The sequence below is a fragment of the Mixophyes fleayi genome, chromosome 12 (genome assembly GCF_038048845.1).
Source record: "Mixophyes fleayi isolate aMixFle1 chromosome 12, aMixFle1.hap1, whole genome shotgun sequence".
Classification (NCBI taxonomy): Eukaryota; Metazoa; Chordata; class Amphibia; order Anura; family Limnodynastidae; genus Mixophyes; species Mixophyes fleayi.
The window spans coordinates 44,627,129-44,646,470 of record NC_134413.1 but is presented as its reverse complement, the minus strand read 5'-3'; the positions used below and the strand labels follow the sequence as shown (position 1 = coordinate 44,646,470).

The 19,342-nt window shown below is 44.5% G+C and overlaps 1 protein-coding gene across 6 annotated transcripts in view; it reads left to right on the top strand.

Moving 5' to 3' along the window:
• The window catches only part of ZFYVE26 (zinc finger FYVE-type containing 26), a 229,724-nt gene that overhangs the window by 120,431 nt on the left and 89,951 nt on the right, over positions 1–19,342 (top strand). For all 6 annotated transcript variants that reach the window (XR_012680192.1, XM_075192465.1, XM_075192463.1 and 3 more), the window contains 6 exons: positions 342–1,081; positions 7,553–7,749; positions 9,914–10,018; positions 17,353–17,475; positions 18,423–18,599; positions 19,075–19,318. Coding sequence is in view for 5 of the 6 variants with exons in the window: in XM_075192465.1 (XP_075048566.1) it covers positions 342–1,081; positions 7,553–7,749; positions 9,914–10,018; positions 17,353–17,475; positions 18,423–18,599; positions 19,075–19,318 (1,586 nt within the window). In the remaining variant the exon portion in view is untranslated. The remainder of the gene's footprint in view (positions 1–341; positions 1,082–7,552; positions 7,750–9,913; positions 10,019–17,352; positions 17,476–18,422; positions 18,600–19,074; positions 19,319–19,342) is intronic.

Here is a 19,342-nt window from a genome sequence, read left to right as displayed (position 1 = left end):
TTCTATAATATAGCATGTACTTGTGTAGATTAAGATATGAAAAAAAACAAAACCTAGTGAAACTGGCTGATGATGAAAATGTAGAAATTGGTCTGGTCATGCAGTGGCAAAAGCCCTCCGGATATGAAGAGGTAAAACCTAAAGTTCATGCTCGTATTTTCCTGACATTTTGAGGGAATTATTTTGATATAATTTTGTTGGTTAATCATTATTGGGAGCCATCCTGCAGAAAGTTCCTGGAATTTTATTTGCAAATTGAAGAGGTTTAGTGTATTTGATGATATAGCTATATCCCTGTCATGTTATTTAATAAGTAAAACATGTTTCCTCAAATTTGGCAGGTTGTCATCCCTGTTGAAGAAAGAAAATCTGGGCTTGATTGTAGAGCAGGTTATTGTAGACCACTGCTGTGAGCCTCTGTTTTTTTACAATGCAAGGAAAGGGAATCAAGCACAATCTCTCTTACTTGGCATTCAACAATCAGTACAGCAGTGTGCGGAGCTTAGTTTTCCCAACATTCCTATACCAATTTTCATGTGTGTTCAGGATGCTGAGCCCAATGCTCCAAGTAAACCAATTTCTTCTGACTCTAACCAGTACACTCTCACAGCATCTGCCTTAAGCTTTTTAAAAAACAAATCTACTCTAATAGCAGCCATATCCTGCTTAAGTGCTACTAAAAGTCTAAAGCCAACAAAATCAGGACTGTCCTGGATGGAATTACGAGGCAACAAGAAAGAGAGTCCCTTGGAGATGGATAACATTGCTAAGGAATGTGACTTATTGCTTTTGGAGTTTCCAGTGTTGCAACGATTTATTAGTTTAATGTTTGCACCTTTTCGGGACAGTCCACAGGAAGTTAATGGATTGAGCAGTTCTGTCTGTGGGAAGCCATGTGCTGCCTTGGTTTTGTTAGGGCTCCACTCCTTTTCAGCTACAGGTGTTATAACTGAAGCTCTCCAAAATGCACTTTCAAAGAAGGATTGGACAACTGCATTCAAGATTTTGAGTCTCTATACCAGTGACCTGAAGGACCTTGAGAAGGCCAGAGATGCCTTACTATGCTGTGCTGCTGCTGAAGGTAAAAATGTATTATTAAATAATAATGCTCATGGGAGAAAACTACCCTTAGCTAGGACGGTGGTTACCTCTTTGGGTTTCAATTCACTCGGGCAGACTAGAATATATGCAAAATATAGGTTTACTGACAGCACAATAGATCTTTCACAGGTACAAGGTAAATGGTAGGTGTATACCCTCTAGCAGCCTCTTGTAGTCATCACTCCAAAGTAATCTCCTCCACAGCTTCACTGGAATCCTCGGATTCTTATCCCCACACAGTGTAGCAGTTAGCTAGACAGTTCTATTTCCCCAGCCTGGTAGGGTTTCCTCTGGCGGCACGCAAATACCTGGCCCAGAATCCTTTATGCAGGTGTTGCATACACCAGGATCCTCCAAGATATAATGACCCTACTGCTCTGTGTTGCTCCTTCTTAAACTGTCAAAATAGCCTCAGGCTGCCAGGGTGTGTTCATCTTCCCTCTACATCAGAGCATCTCAAGTGGACCTAGTATAAAATACACAATGGCCAAGCTGGAATGATTAAATCCAGTGGCTAAACGTAAGAACACAACGTCTGGATCTTAAATACACACAACTTTCCACTCATCTGATTTCATAGAGATATAGCTGAGCTCATAACATTATAGTCTGTCACTATAATGAGAGCCTGTAAACAGCCTGAATTGACAAAAATATTTAAACAAAGAGGTTATGGTAGGAAAGTGATAGAGTGCTAGGAATGCTGTTGCCTTAAGAGACAGAGCAACCTTAATTTTACCTTATTTTTCATTTTAAAATTTACCTTAAGTTCTTTTAACTTATTTTACGTCAATTTAAATTTATCTTATTGTAGTGTATTTTACCTTAATTGTATTTGCACTTTAATTTATCTCCATTTTATTTTATCTGTACGGCACTTTAAATTGTGTTTGCCACTGCTCTTTGTTCCTGCTCCACTAAATTGTTCTCTGCAGTCCTTCCTTTGTTCTTGTTGTACTCTGCTTTGTCAGCCCATATCTAACTCGACCACTCTGGCCCTCTTCTGCCCCCCGCTGCTTCCCTCACCTCAGCGCTGTTTGCCCTTACTCTCTTCTTGCCCCTTCTCTCATTCCCAGTCCACCCCTGTCTCTCACCATGCTGCCCCGCTCCTTTCCTATACCCATCCTCTCCCCTAGCTCCTTTCTCTCGCCCAACTCTCACTGCCCCACCCCTCACCCTCTCCCTCGCTCCATCAACCCTGATAATCTCATCCACATCTCCCCTCTTCCCTCCCTCCCTTTCTCTTGTGCTCTCTGGAAATCCAGGTCCATCTGCAACAAACTTTCCTCCATCCATGACCTCTTCATCTCCAACTCTCTTAATCTTCTTGCCATCAATGAAACCTGGCTTACTTCTTCTGATACCGTTTCTCCCGCCGCTCTCTCCTACGGGGGCCTCTCCTTCACCCACTCCACCAGACCAGAGGAGCGTCCAGGAGGCGGAGTGGGCCTCCTATCCCCTAACTGCACTTTTTCGTGTCATTCCTACTTTACCTTCCCTCTCCTTCTCCTCCTTTGAAGTACACTCCATCCGTCTCTTCTCCCCCATCAACCTCTGTGTCTCCGTCATCTACCGTCCCCCAAGCCCCTCCTCCCTTTTCCTTGACAACTTCGCTGCCTGGCTCCCCCACTACCTTTCCTCTGACCTTCCCTCCATCATACTTGGCGACTTTAATATCCCTATTGACAACTGTTCAGACCCCGCCACCATTAAACTTCTTGCCCTTTCCTCCTCCCTAGGCCTTACTCAGTGGACCTCACCCACCCACTGTCTTGGTCACTCCCTTGACCTTGTCTTCTCTCATCTCTGTGATCTCTCTGACTTCTCCAACTCTCCCTTCCCACTATCTGACCACCACCTCCTCTCCTTCACTCTGTCCTCCTCCCCTGCTCCTGCCTCGCCCAAAGCCACCCTCACTAGACATAACCTGGATGCTATTGACCCCACCTCCTTCTCCTCCTCTCTCGAAACTCTCCTTTCACCCCTTCCCTCCCTGACTAGTCCCGACCAGGCCTCCTCTCTCTACAATCACTCCCTCACCACTGTCCTGGACGCTGTTGCCCCGGCCTCTTCTATCCACCGATGCCGCATTATTCCGCAACCTGGCACTCAAAACTCACCCGCTTCCTCCAAAGATGCTCTCGCACTGCTGAACGCCTCCGGAGGAAATCTCGCTCCCTGGCTGACTTCCTCCACTTTAAATTCATACTCTCTTCTTTCTCCTCTGCCCTTTACCTCGCTAAGCAATCCTTTAAGTCCCTCATTCCTTCTCAGTCCTCTAATCCCCGCTGCCTCTTTGCCACCTTCAGTTCCCTCCTCTCCCGATTCCCCCCCCTCTGTCGCGCCTTCCCTCTCCGCTTCTGCCTTTGCCACTTCCTTCTCTTCCAAAATTGAGGCCATCAGACTGAACATCTCCTCTTCCCTTTCTCCCGCCACCCTCATCGCTTCACCTCCCCCCATCAACCAACTCTGGTGCTCCTTCAGCCCTACAACAGGTGAAGAAATTCGCTCCCTTATTCTTTCCTCTCCACCCTCTACCTGCCCTCTCGATCCCATCCCCTCCCACCTCCTTCGCTCTTTCTCCTACTGCCTACTCTTACCTAGCACACCTTTTCAACCTATCACTCTCCTCTGGTGTAGTACCCTCCTCTTTTAAACACGCTCTTATCTCTCCTATCCTTAAAAGACCCAATCTTGACCCCACCTCTCTTGCTAATTATCGCCCTATCTCTCCTCCCCTATGCCTCCAAATTACTTGAGCGAATTGTCTGCAGCCGCCTAACCAGGCACCACACCGACAATTCCCTCCTTGACCCTCTCCAATCTGGCTACCGCCCCCTCCATTCTACTGAAACTGCCCTGGCCAAGGTTACTAATCTCCTATCAGCCAAACCCAAGGGTCACTTCTCTGTACTCATCCTCCTTGACCTCTCTGCAGCCTTTGACACTGTGGACCACCCTCTCCTGCGGCAAACTCTTCTCTCTCTCGGCCTCTCTGGTTCTGTCCATGCCTGGTTTGCCTCATAGCTCGCTAATCGCTCCTTCTCTCTATCCACGTCTGTTTTTTTCCTCCTCCCCCCTACCCTCTCCCCGTAGGCGTCCCGCAGGGCTCTGTTCTTTGCCCTCTACTCTTTTTGCTCTACACTTCCTCCCTTGGTGCTCTCATCTCCTTCTTCAGTCTTCAGTATCACCTTTATGCTGACGACATTCAACTCTATATCTCCTCTCCTGATCTTTCCTCCACCCTCCTTGCTCGGGTATCCGACTGCCTCTCCGCCATCTCCTCCTGGATGTCCGAGCGCTTTCTCAACATCAATATCTCTAAAACGGAACTCATTGTCTTTCCTCCGCCCAGACTCCCATCCCACCATGACCTCTCTATTGTCGTTAATAACACCACCATCTCCTCTGTCACCCAAATTCGTTGCCTGGGTGACACCCTCGACTCCTCTCTCTCTTTTGACCCCTACATTCATTCCCTTGCCAAAGCCTGTCGCTTCCAACTACGCAACATCGCCCACATCCGTCCTTTTCTCTCTCAGGATGCCACCAAAACTATCATCCATGCACTCATCATCTCCCGTCTCGATTTTTGTAACCTCCTCCTCACTGGCCCCCCCCACTCCCGTCTCTCCCTCCTCCGCTCTATACTCAATGCGGCCGCAAGACTCATCTTCCTCTCACACCGCTCCTCCTCTGCCTCCCCTCTCTGCCTTGCCTTACACTGGCTCCCCTTCCCCTACCAAATCCTTTTCAAACTCCTCACCACTACTTACAAGGCTCTCTCCAACTCTACTGCCCCTTATATCTCTAACCTCTCCATTCACACTCCTGCCTGCTCCCTGCGCTCGGCCAACGACTGCCGCCTCTCCTCCACTCTTCCCACTCCAGAATCCAAGACTTTTCCCGTGCAGCCCCCCTTCTCTGGAACGAACTCCCTCGTGCCATCCGTCTCTCTCCTACTCTGTGCTCCTTCAAACGTGCACTCAAAACTCACCTCTTCCTCAAAGCCTACCAACCATCTACTTAACCCCCATCTCCTCCCTTTAGCTCGTCCTCCCTTCTCTCCTCTTGCCTCAACTGGCTCCTCTTGTGCCTGGTCTGTTTACCCTCCTTAAGGATGTAAGCTTGTATGAGCAGGGCCCCCTCCCCTCCTGTCTCCATACCTGTTCTTCCGCTCCGTCTTTACTGCATGTGACTGGCCAGAGTTTCTGAAGTATTGGTACTTTTTGTTCATTGTTCTGTATGGTTTCACCCTGTATAGTCTACTGTTAGTACTGTGTGCGGCGCTGCAGATACCTTCTGGCGCCTAACAAATAAATGATAATAATAATTTATCCCATAAAAGACAATGATCAGAATGATCCGTACTTATTGTGCCGAGTGGAAAGAGCGAACTACAATTCTTCAGCGATATTGGCATATTTTGCTCTCTGAGGACTTGCGTCAAGACTTGGATGATAAAATTAATATGAGTTGGAGGAGAGCCAAAAATATAAATGATTGTTTAGTTCAGTCATTTGAGTCCAATTATAAAATTTAATAGTAGACCTCAAGGATTGTTCAAATGTGCCATGTGTAAAGATGGAACCTTCAGCCTTACCCGGACTCCACATTAGATTGCCTCCAACTGCTCTAATAATTAAGCTATCATACTAAGCAGTTGCTTTATATGTGAAAGTGATTGCTTTTTCAGTCGACTTATATCTATGGAATCACGATCCTATGGGCATTTCTAATGATTCTCTGACTATATAGAGATAATTTATAGTATGCAATCATATAGTTATTTTAATATGATTGTCATTGGATGCTATATGAACATCCAATTTTTTAAAACTACCATAACAGTTTAACCTTTATTTTGGCTTAATAGTGTTATAATCATATGAGAAAGCATAACTATTGTCTATTTACCTTGTCCTTATGGAGACAGGTAGAATTTAAGTTAAAACAATATGTAATAGTTATGTTAGCAGTGCCATATTATATTGGGAAACATTATTTATTTTGTAAATTAGGTGTGAACTAAATATAATCATTTGCACCTGGATTGTAACAATATTGAATTTAGTTGGTGGGCTAAAATAATCCACTCATCAGGCAGGCAGAGTTTCTTGCGGTTGAGTCGCAATTTTAAATTTTCTCACACATTCGTTTCCCCCTTTTTTAATTATTTCGCTAGCTTTTCCAGTTTTGGAGATACTTTTTAATGAAATATTAAAGGTTATACTTTTTAACTACATGTGATCTACATTTCTAAAGTGCCCCTCTGTACACTTCTCTCTGTTTCTTTTGTATTTTTGGTTATTTAAGTGTGAGGGTGCACCTCTCAGGCAATCGCATATCTTTTGCATTCCCTGAGCAGCAAGAAGCCAGATAGCCAAATATAGGGTTGTTAGAAGAGTTCTTTGCTTGGTGCAGTTTTTTCTCTCTCAATACGAATCTTACAATAGAATCTAGCTGTATATACAGGCATAAAATAACATAATAACATTGACTTCTTAGATCAGTGTATAAATGTGACAGGGAGTTATCTTGCATAGAGGAATCTGTTTTGGTTAGACCTCAGATTAAAATGGCATCTGTAGACATGTAAACAATAGCTAGCTGAGTTAGCCTGATAATTTCATACCTCCAAACATTTAGAATACCGAACAAAATAGACCATGCTCCTTTTCCAGCCAAACTCCACCCACAAATGGGCATATTTAGGTAAAACCCCACCTACTTTCCTGTTAAACCACACCCCTTTTGTGGCCCGCAAATCGAGTTGGCTCACTAAAATGTGTACAGTTGGGAGGTATGTAATTTCCTTTATCTGTCCTTTAGCAACCATACATGTATAACCATGTATAATTAAACAATAGACAGTTACTACTACTAAAAGGCATGGTTAATTAATCATGCTGAAGCCTAACTTCAAAACTGACTGAGCTGAGATGTTTAGCTGAAACAAGATGGCGTTTTGGTCACATCTGAACAAAATGGCAACTGTCTCTACATTTCAAATATACAGTTTGTCGGCTAATGGGGCAGAATGTACAGTATAACATGAAATAACACATAACATAATATACTGCTGGTGTATATACTTAAACTGGTCCAAGGATTAAAAAAAGTGCTGCAGGAAGAAACAGGCGATGAAGAAAAAGTCCACAGTCCAGGCAGACCCCGTTTCTCCACGGCTCATCATTAAGGTTGTAGGTTCTCCTGCATCACCTGCACTCATAATGCAGAAGAGTTGTGTTGTATGGAGGACACTAACCTGGCTGGGAGCATAGCATAGTCTGAAGCTCATCACAAACAAGGTTGAGCAGGTAGCATACAGGTTATGCCAAGTTCAATTAAACATTTTTTTTTTGTAATCAAGGCCTTATAATATACAATAGTGGAAATACTTGTCTTAATTCTAATTTCATATGGGGCTGTTTTTATTTATTTATTTTAGAAAAAGAAGGCTGGAGATGTATATTTGCTGTTAAGGATCCCACATTGAGAAGTGAAGTGGCTCTTCATTTTCTGGACAAATGGCCTTTAGACTCTTGCATGGAAATCTTGTCTCACTGTGTGTGTGAGACAGATATTGATGATGACCTGAGACTGGAACTGCAGACAAAAAAGAAGGAATTGGACGTGTACAAGAAGGTAGCAATTTTTTATGGGGTTTATTTTGTTGTTTTTTTTAAATATAGTTGCAGATATTTATTCAGCAAAAATGTGTTTTAAACCAGCAGTTTGTCTCTTATCTTATAAAATATACAGACCCAGCATGTGTCAAGTTGTCTTCCAATACCGTGTGAGTACATTACTTTTTCCCGCGCTGCTGCTTTAAGGAAACACATTTCGTCAAGTGTGTTTCCTAAAACAAAGAAATTTCCTTCAATATGTTCTTCTTTGAAAGAATCCTACGACACATGTCGGATAAATGAAAAGTGCACAGCAACACGTGCATATTTGTGAATTCAGTTACATTAATCTAAGCTGCAAAGTGAAAATAGTGTCTGTGATCTGAGCATAGGAACAGTCGGTCACTAGCAGAAATCTGCAAGCAATTGATCGTTGCCGTCACACCACAGGTTCTGCTCTAAAAAAAACTAAACAGGAAGCATGCTTCCTCCCGTCAATTAGCATTGGACAACCTTTGTTAGTTTCCACTAGAACAGCGAGACCACAATTTAAGGTGGTGTAAATCAGCCCAAGACTGGTCAGAGCATGTAGAAGGGTCTATAGGGAGTGGAGTGCAAAATTTAAAAAAAAAAACAACCCAATGTGTCATCACTTCCAAGAGGCCATAAGATCCATACTGCTAGCTCTGAGACTTTTCCCAGCTCCCTGGGTTGTGAGTGCCAGGATAATTAATAAGACTGGCGTCCCAGGCAAGCCATTTCACAAATTTGGTCCCAGTGTAATGGGAAACTATTTGAAATCAGGGAGATGTCTGCCACATGGAAGTTCGACAGCAAAGTCACCACACCGAATGGGATTTTATAAAACCGCTTCAGCTCTGCAAGCTAAATTTCCTCATAAGCCTAATGATAAGCAAAGTAATCTCATGGAAAATCTCATGGAGGGCAGGGATTGGCTTACAAATCATAATATCTTAGTAGGGCCATTTGGTCAGGTCAATGTGATTTGGGCACTAAGAGCGAAACTCTAAGCTATATATTTTCCCACAAAGAAACTTGGGAAAAAAAAAACTGGTTAGTATTTTCCTTGGGGAATAATTTGGGCACATGGGTAACTTGAGTGTCCAGTGAAGTAAATTTCTATACCCACGAAAGCAGCGTGGGGTGCCGGTTGAAGACAGACCTGCATCTCTAGGGAAATTGACATGCTTATAAATCTTCATATATAATCCAGGAAACAATTTTATATGATGATGTCTGCATATAACCCGTCTCCAGCCCCGTCATCTTGTTTACCATGAACAGAACCTTAGTTTTGACTTCCAAAAGTTTGTAAGACTTGCATACTGGATGGAATAAATAGGCATTTGCTAGGCTTAAGAGTAGCGTGTCTTTCCTTTTAATGAAAAATGCTTGGAGCCTGAAACTGTTTGTTGACTTGCTTAAGGTTTTGGACACCACTGAGTGTTACTTGCTATGCAAACTTCAGTTACACTCTCCAATTAATGTGTGTGTGTATTTTACTGGCAAGTTTGATCTGGTTTGATTTTAACCCACTGTTTCACTGACCTTGCATCACTAATGTGTTGCTCCATGTTTTTTCTTATTATTTTCTTTTATGTAACTGGTACTAGTAAGAATGTGAGAACCCACATCACAGTACCTCATACTTGCCAACTCTCCCGGAATGTCCGGGAGACTCCCGCATTTTGTGAGAGTCTCCCGGACTCCCGGGCGAGTGTGGCAATCTCCCGAATTCTGCCCACTTCACTAGGAAGTGCCCCACTTCCTAGTGAAGTGGGCAGAATTAGATCCCAAACGCCGCGATTCCCGGTGAATCGCGGCGTTTGGCCCCGCCCCCGCTGTCAAATGACGCAATTTGCGTCATGACGTCACAGGGGGCGGGGCCGAAATGACGCGATTTCGGCCACCCCGCCCCTTCACGCCCCCCTCCACTGGCTGGCTCCCGGGAGGGAGCTGAAGAAAGTAGGTAAGTATGCAGTACCTATGTCAAAACAGTAATATAGAAAACATGTTTAAAAGTTTTAAGTAATTTATATTTTGTAGGACCCTTCATACCATGTAATACTTCTTTTGAGCGGTCATAGACTGTTGTATTTTATTTCATGCACTTAACTTACACAAATTACACAGAGGGAATGTTTTTGACCCACCCCCTTCAGATTCTTAGCCTTAAAGAAGATTTACCCTGGGAGTGTTGGCAAGTTTTAAAGGAAGACTGTGCTAAAGATCCACAGGCAGTAGTCGCTGTTATTCTGGAAGCTAAGGTATGGTGTGAATATATCTTCTTTCTTTATTGAATTTTTACTTTCCTGGGGTGGCTTCTTACCATGTTACCATTAATAAGGAAATATCCTATAGTTTTCATTTTGTATATTAACTGGCCAGTGATATGAGAACACATTTGGTCAGAAAAGTTTTTACAAGTATTATTCTAAGGCTAGGTACACACTGAAGAATTTTCCAACCGACGTGTTCTCTCAAACGATTGTACCTACGACTGAAAGTCTGACGATTCATGCATACACGGACATGATTTACCTTCAGATCTGTGCTTTTCATCTGGTCCACTAGTCTTCAGAGAATGACAGCACAATATTCATTCATTATTTTTACATTGTCACACTGATTAAAACTGCCTTGTTATAGCTATCCACATATCCTAACTAATTTTGTTAGCTTCTGTGACTCTGAAACGAAACATTCTGTCTCAGAACAAACAAGCTATTCCTTCTACAGCGCACTTTACATTTATTCACCCGGACATTCATTGCTAGAATTGGCTGAAAAGAGCTCGACTTTTTGGAGCTCGTGAGCATGAGTGCATACACACTACATGATCGGTCGGTGATTGGTTGAAAAATATTAAACAGTACGATCAACCAAATGAGCTGACAATTGACACCTTTGGAACGACTTTCGACCATTGTCACTATATACACTAACCTGACTTCTGACCGAATGGTCAAATGTTGGCTGATTTGCTCGATTATTGGACGAAAACGCTCCAGTGTGCCCCTAGCCTAAGACAGCAGACAACTTGAGGTGGAGATAGCATTATCTGTCCTAATACCATCATAAAATGAAAATACTATTTATCCTAGCCAGAGTCAGACAGCTTAACATGGCAGAAATCAAGTTTTCCCCACATGAAACATAATTGTTGTATATTGCTCTTGTGGGATTCAGTGGAACAAAACATTATGCCTTTTAACTAAGTGGAAGGCTTCAATATGTTTATCTAACAAAAATATAAGTATCTATTAACAAAGATTGCAGTGGAACATTGAGCATTGGGAAACTAAGCAAACTGTAGCCTTTAAAACTTTCCATTATCTAGAATGTTGTATGCCTAATGAAAATAATATACTCTTATGAAACTAGGGAACACTGTCCTTTAAAGGACAAGACATTGTGATGGTAGAATACCTTGACTGTGCCAGTGTTTCTGTATAAAGCTTCTCGGTACTGAGTGCCATAATTTTTCAGTTCATTTAATTTGACAGGACTACCCTTGTTGGATAAAATATGTAATGTTTCAGTCTCATGTAACTCGAAAGCTAGTTAAAGATCTGGCAGGTGATCATGATCTGCTAAGTTTGCTTTTCTCTCACATCCCTTGGGGGACACCGGGACCTTGGGGTATAGAGTAGAGCAGGCGAATGCTGGCACTTTAACTTTCAGTTAAAACTAAAGCTCTGGCTCCACCCCCTCTATACCCCACCTCCTGCTAGAGGCCAGTCTAGTTCAAGTGCCCGGCGAAGCGGGCTGTGCACGGGGCTGCTTAGCAGCCAGTTTTATTTTATTTTTTTCTGATTTTGTTGTTTTAATGACAGCGGAGACTGTGTCTCCGAGTTCTGACAGTCGGTGGGTCGCTGAGCCGCGTAGTCTGATGTCAGTCAGACTCCTGGCTGCATATTTATTCAGCCGGCGAGGAGAGTGTGAGGCAGCGATGGGGGAGGTCTGTGGAGCGCACAGCACGGACGGCTGTGCGCTGGCTGCGGGGGGGGGGGGGGGGAGCGGAGGTGCCGTGTAGGTCCTCCTTGTGCCTGCTCCCCTTTACCGATTATCTATCCCTCCATTGGAGCCAGACACAGTCGGTGGTGGCTGGGGTCTGTCTTCCAAGGTACAGAGAGCATGCTGTCTGCACATACTGCGTCTGGAGGGTTGGCAGCAGGTAAGTAAACTCTCTCTCAGCATAGTGCTGAGAGAGAGAGAGACATTAGAAATCGCAGTAGGTTCCCTGAGCTGGCTATTTTTTTCCTAAAAGCAGTCTGTTTAATTGGTAGAGATAAGAGTTCTATTTTTAGCTCAGGGAACAGGGTCAGGCAAGGGTCGCTGTCTCAGTGAGCCCTGCTAGGCTGTGGATTGGTGGAGTTGTCTGTCTGTCTTAAATGTTAGCCAATCCAGAACTGGGCCCTGAGGGGGGGGGTTGTGTTTAACTCCTCGGCACTTCCCCCGTGGTAGTCCTTCACTCCTCGTGTGTGGACACCTGAATAGGCAGCCATTTCTAAAGCTCCTGCTTCTCCCATTTTCTATCCTGTATACTGTAAGGTAAAGGGTTGGGGGGTGGTGTGTTTAGCCTTTGTATTTTTACACACTTAGGAGCTTTTGGCTGTATTGCAGGCTCACTTTCTCTTGTAGTTTGTGTGCTGCTTGTTATCGGTATTGTGTGCATTTTACTGTACTGTTTTGTCCCATCTTTGAACATGTCTGAGAGGGAAAAATCTACTCGTGGCAGGGCTGGTGCTTCTATGTTAAGTTTCACCTGTGCTGTATGAACACAGGCTCTGTGTGTGTCCTGTCGGCCCACGGAGACTACTCCTGGTGAAACAGTGGCTGTCTGTTCAAACACGGAGGAGCCTGCTTGGGCTCGGTCTCTATTTAATATGGTGGAACTGCTTGCTCAGAAGGTACAGTCTCAGGCTGCTCAATCTTCTGATTCTGCTTCCTTAGTTCAGGCTTTGCCTGTTGCTGCTCCAGTGCAGTCTGAAGAACCAGCCTGGGTGCAGGGTCTTGCATCCTCAGTACAGGGTCTGGTAGCGGTCTCTTCCTCCTTGGAGAGGATGATGCAGTCGGTCACTCCGCCTTCCTCAAGTAAGCGGAGGTGGGTGGCCGCCTCTTTTCTGGAACATGAATCTGATTCTGATTGTGGTTCCCAGGAAGAGGGTGAGTTACCGCTGGGTTCTGACATAGATGCTGCTTCTCTGGTGGAGGTTCCAGCAGATCGTCAGAGTGTGGAAGAGTTAATTCAGGCGGTGCGTCAGGTACTTGATATTCCTGAGGACCAAGTGCCTGAAGTTTCTGCATCCTTCCTTTTTGAAAGACGCAAAAAGAGGGAGGTGCTTTTACCGGCCTCTCCCCACTTGGAGCAGTTGCTGTTGAAATCTTGGTCTTCTCCAGACAGGAAGTTTCAGTTGACTAAGCGACTGCAGTCATGTTATCCATTTCCCCCTGAGGTTCTCGCTAAATGGGAGACGCTTCCTCAAGTGGATGCAGCTGTGGCGAGGTTGGCAAAGGTAACTACTATCCCTCTGCCTTACCAGGCCACTCTTAAGGATGGTGCAGACCGGAAGGTTGAGACCGTTCTTAAGTCTATTTTTTTGGCAGTGGGTGCTTCTTTGAGGCCTGCTTTAGCATCACCTTGGGTTAACAAAGTTGTTGATCGCTGGTCGGAACAATTGTCTGAGGGTTTGTTGGCTGGCAGGCCATCCTCTGAATTGATTCCTTTAGTGGAACAGATTCAGAGGGCAACGGATTATTTAGGTGAAGCTGCTATGGAAGCAGGGACGATGGCAGCGCGCATTTCTGCTTCGGCAGTGGCAGCTCGTCGGACTCTCTGGTTAAAGTCCTGGGAGGCGGACGTAGAGTCCAAAAAGGCTCTGGAGTCCATTCCCTTTTCAGGAGGTGTTCTGTTTGGTCCTCAGCTGGATTCCTTTATTAGTCAGGCATCAGGAGGTAAGAGCACTTTCCTCCCGGTCAGTATTCCCAAGCAGAGGATGTCTAGATTTCGGGCCTTTCGTTCCTCAGGTAGGTCTAGAGGACAGTATTCCTCAGGACAATCCTCCAGAGGTCAGACATCCAACCCTAGAGGTACTTTGCAGTGGGGACGTCAGGCCTGGTTGGTGCGTCGTCCAGCTGCTAGGCCAGCAGACGGGGATTTTGCTCCTCCATTTTCGTCAGTGGTGGGAGCCCGTCTTCTGCGGTTCAGGGATCGGTGTGTCATTCCACTACCGATGTCTGGATTCGGGGAGTGGTGAGTCAGGGTTACAAGATCGATCTGCTCGGTCTCCCTCCCAGACGGTTTTTCACCACGGGGCTTCCGTCGTGTCCAAGAAAACGGTTGGCTTTAACAGAGGCGATTCAATCCCTTCTTTTGGCCGGAGTGGTTATTCCGGTTCCTCATTCTCAAAAAGGTTTGGGGTTTTATTCCAATCTTTTTCTTGTGACAAAGCCCGACGGCTCCTTCAGACCGATTCTCAATCTAAAGGCTTTGAACACTCGGATAAGAGTGCCCAACTTCAAGATGGAATCTTTACGCTCGGTAATTCTCAGCATGGATCAGGGAGAATTTATGGTGGCTCTAGACATCAAGGATGCATATCTCCATGTGCCGATTTGGAGGGGTCATCAGTCCCTGCTGAGGTTTGCGGTTCAGTCAGGGCACTTCCAGTTTCAGGCTCTTCCATTCGGTCTCGCCACAGCTTCACAAATCTTTACCAAGATCATGACGGTGATGGCTGCTTTGCTAAGGGCCAAGGGGATTACAATCATCCCCTACCTGGACGATCTGCTTCTAAAGGCAGACTCGTCGCAGAAGCTTCTGTTACACATTCAGGTAGCAATCCAAACCCTGGAGTTGCACGGTTGGATTATCAACTTCAAGAAATCCAAGTTTATCCCATCACAGCAGATGGTGTTTCTGGGTCTTCTGTTCGATACCCGTCGGAGACGGGTATTTTTTCCTCAGGACAAGATTTTAGCCTTACAGGGGATGGTGACATCCCTGTTGATGGCAAGGAGGCCCTCCATTCATTTTGCGATGAGGCTTCTGGGCAAGATGGTATCGTCATTCGAAGCGATTCAGTTTGCTCAGTTTCATGCACGGCAGTTTCAGTTGGAACTTCTGTCGCAATGGAACAAATTCATTGAAATCTGGCGAGTCAGGTGTTTCGCCTATCTCCACAGACGCGCCAGTCGCTGATCTGGTGGCTACACAGGCAGAATCTCTCCAGGGGCCGCTTGTTCTCCATTTGGGATTGGATTCTAGTTACAACAGACGCCAGCCTTCGGGGTTGGGGGGCTGTATGTCTTCAGGCTCAGTTTCAGGGGCTTTGGACTCAAAAGGAGTCCAAACTTCCAATAAATGTTTTGGAACTGCGCGCAGTGTTTCACGCTCTAAAAAGTGCGCAACATTTGCTGCAGGGAAAGCCAGTAAAGATCCAATCGGACAATGTCACAACAGTGGCATATCTAAATCATCAGGGCGGCACCAGGAGTCCTCTGGCCATGAGGGAGACTCACAGGATATTTCTGTGGACAGAAGCTCACGTTTCGGCAATCATGGCCGTATTCATTCCCGGAATAGAAAATTGGGAAGCAGACTTTCTAAGTCGGCAGACTCTACACCCAGGGGAATGGTCTCTCCATCCGGAGGTGTTTCAACAGTTGGTGATGAAATGGGGTCAACCGGATGTCGACATGATGGCATCTCGGTTGAATCACAAAGTTCCCCACAACTGTTCCCGTGCAAGAGATCCCGGGGCAGTCGCGGTAGACGCTATGTCGGTTCCTTTGAAGTACCGCTTAGTGTACCTTTTTCCTCCGATAGCCATGCTTCCTCGAGTACTGCAAAAGGTGAAGAGAGAGGGTGTTCCAGTGCTTCTGGTAGCGCCAGATTGGCCGCGCAGAGCTTGGTACACGACGTGCTCTTCATGGCAGGAGGTCGGTCGTGGCGGTTGCCAATTCGCCCAGATCTTCTAACTCAGGGTCACTTTTGTCATCAGGGTTTGCATCGTTTGGCTTTAACGGCGTGGCTGTTGAAGCCAGGATCTTAAGAGCTAAGGGTTTTTCGAGACGGGTGGTGCAGACCATGCTTCGTGCTCGAAAGCCGGCTTCAGCCAAAATATATCATCGGGTTTGGAGGACATATATTGGTTGGTGCGAAAAGAAGGGGTATCCTACATCTTCTTTTCGTCTGGCCAGGTTACTGAGGTTCCTGCAGGACGGCTTGGATGCAGGTTTGCGTCTTAGTGCTCTTAAGTGTCAGGTGTCAGCGCTTTCAATTTTCTTTCAGAGAAAACTTGCTGTTATACCTGATGTGCAGACTTTCATTCAGGGTGTTCTTCATGTTCAACCTCCTTATATTCCTCCGGTTCCACCATGGGATTTAAATTTGGTGTTGAGGGCTTTACAGCATCCTCCATTTGAGCCTTTGAATTCAGTAGATTTCAAATTTCTTACTTTGAAAACGTTTTTCTTTTAGCCATTTCAACGGCACGCAGAGTTTCAGAGCTTGTGGCTTTGTCTTGTAAGTCTCCTCTGCTAGTTTTTCATGAGGATAGGGCAGTTCTTCGAACTAAGCCATCCTTCCTTCCAAAGGTTGTTTCTAAGTTTCATCTGAATCGGGATATTGTCATCCCAGCTCTAACTGATTCCTCGTCTTCTGATCACGATGACTCTATTCGTTATCTTGATGGGGTTCGTGCTTTGAGAATTTATGTTAAAAGATCGCAGAAGCTTCATAAAACTGAGGATCTTTTTATTCTTTACGATGCTCACAAAAGAGGCTGGCCAGCTTCTAAGGTGACCATTGCTAGGTGGATTATGGCTGTTATCCGCCAGGCTTACAACGGGGCTGGGGAGCCTGTTCCCGATGATCTGCGGGCGCATTCTACAAGATCTGTAAGTGCTTCCTGGGCTTCCCGCCATGGAGCCTCCAGTGAACAGTTGTGTAAAGCGGCCACGTGGTTTTCTGTACACACTTTCACAAAGTTTTACAGATTTAATGTGTTTGCCTCTAGGTATGCAAGTTTTGGGAGGAAGGTGCTTCGGGCCGTTTCTTCTGAGCGCTCCCTCCCGTGAGACAGCTTTGGGATGTCCCCAAGGTCCAGGTGTCCCCCAAGGGATGTGAGAGAAAATGGGATTTTTATACTTATGTAAAATCCGTTTCTCTTAATCCGTTGGGGGACACCGGGCGCCCACCCTTAACGCTCTGGTTTTTCCTTCTGTTTGACATGTTGTTTGATTGTTAAGAGAATGTTATGTGTTAAGTTTATTCTCTTTTCTTTGGTTCTCTCTATCTCCCTTTCTGCGGGCTTGGTTAAACATAGACTGGCCTCTAGCAGGAGGTGTATAGAGGGGGTGGAGCCAGAGCTTTAGTTTTAACTGAAAGTTAAAGTGCCAGCATTCACCTGCTCTACCCTATACCCCAAGGTCCCGGGTGTCCCCCAACGGATTAAGAGAAACGGATTTTACGTAAGTATAAAAATCCCATTTTTTATCATATTTTTTTTTTTTTTTTTAATATAGTTAATAGATAGAGATGTGATCAAGGGTATGCTGTCTTTCAGAGTAACAATACTTGTACATGCTCTTGTAGGATTATACATTGTGTGAGGACTGGGGTCTTTTCTATCAGATTCCCAAGGATCTTTTGATAAATCTTCACTGTGAGCATCTGCTACACCTTCTGGGGAATAAAGACACCGACAGATCTTTACAGGTAGTACGCTGGGATGTATGTATGTTCTGCAGTGATCACTACAGAAAGTGTCTCAAAGTTGTCTTTCACCTTGCTATACCATATGTAACATAATCTCATTTATGAAGTACATTCATGAAGTTAAGATCAGGGGTTGATAGCTGCAGCCAGTAAGAACAATTCTAAAATATGTTTGACTTCATTGATCTAAAATACAATAGTTAAGTGAAACACATTTACTAAATCTGCTCTAGCATATTATTCCCTGCTATCGTGTGTAAAAATCATATTTAAAGAGGAACACTGCCCCAAATGTGAGTATGTACAGTATTAAGTAGATGTGGTATGTAGTAGTTCTTTTCAGAACTATTAATGAACAATCAATATCACTATTCCTTAAAACCCTGCTCTAATACTGAAAGACACCTATATGTGCTGTACTCCTGTAATCTTCAGTTAAAAGGTAACACTCTTATCCATTCCCTGGCTGTCCTTTGTTGAACCCAGCAATAATGCTCTGCGTTATACGCAGCAATTCTGATCCAAAGTAAGTGGTCAGGAGGACCAAAGAGGTGCTGCTGCAATTACATTTACCACCCGGAAGAAAACTGTTCAAGGTGCCAGTAAAGGAGCCTACTGGTGGCAGCGACTATTCTCCTACTACTAAGGCAATCATATTGGTGTTTACTTGACACCCACAGACGGTGAGAGTCTGGTGCCCGACTAGCACCAGTAGGAGTTGTAGGTAATGGCAGGTTACTGCCACTAATAGAAACCCTAAGACATCTGTAAGATCAACCACCATTTTCGCTGGTTAGTGATTGGGAGATGATTACAGTATAGTTTGGAATTTTTCAAATGTTTTGGTCATGTAGATGTGTCATACTTGCCTACTTCCACAAAGGATACAGGTCAGTGTATAACCTTAATAACCATGATTTACATTTCTGTTTTATATTGTCCTATAGCTGTTGAAGAGAGTTGAAGAGCAGAATCTGCGACTAGTGATCACCGAGCGGGCACTCCTCCAAAAGCCTAGTATATTTGCTAGCCATTTTTTGTCTGAGTACCTACTTACACATTTTCAAAATCGTCTTCTGGAGGCAAATTTTGATGAGATAATAAATATATACATGGGATCAAAGGTAAGCCAACTCTAACTGTGACACACACACACGCCTGGTTTGTAGATAATAAAAAAAATTGAGGTCGCAGAAACAGTTGTAGTGGCTTCTCTAAAGGTTGACTCATTTCTAATGTTAAAGACAATATTGTAAGGGAATAGGTCAGTAATGTTGTGACCTGAAGTTTAACAACTGAAGAACCACCTCTTTTCGTAAAAAGCTGCAATAGGTCATACCAGATGTAGCAGTTTCATTTTTTGGTGGCATGCTTGGGGGTACACCAGTTGGAGAAAAACAAAGAAGATTCTGCTCCCTCAAATAAAGTTATTGACCTGGTAATCCATCTTTTGCACACTTCCAGCTATCATGAATAAAAGTACATTTCTGTGTTTTCTCCAATGCTCCGTTTTTAATTTGGTGGCTTATAGTTAAAGAATGCAATAGTTTTAATGGTTGACACTGTTAAAGTTATTCAATCCCATTGCATTATTTATAGATGTTGCTGGTACTTCCAGAGTCTGGACATTCCAACTATGAGCATCTCCTCTCCAGCCCTCTCCTTATGCTTGAGCAGCTTCTGATGAACATGAAGATAGAATGGGTCTCTCTTGCAGTGCAGACTTTGCAGCTTGTCATTTTGCCAGAGTCCAGCTTCTCTATTGAGGATGTAGACAAATTGCTGTGCAGTTATGCAGGCAAAGCTTTGGACATTCCATTTTCTTTCAGAGAAAAGAGAGCAGGTCAGTATCTGTGTTTATTATCTA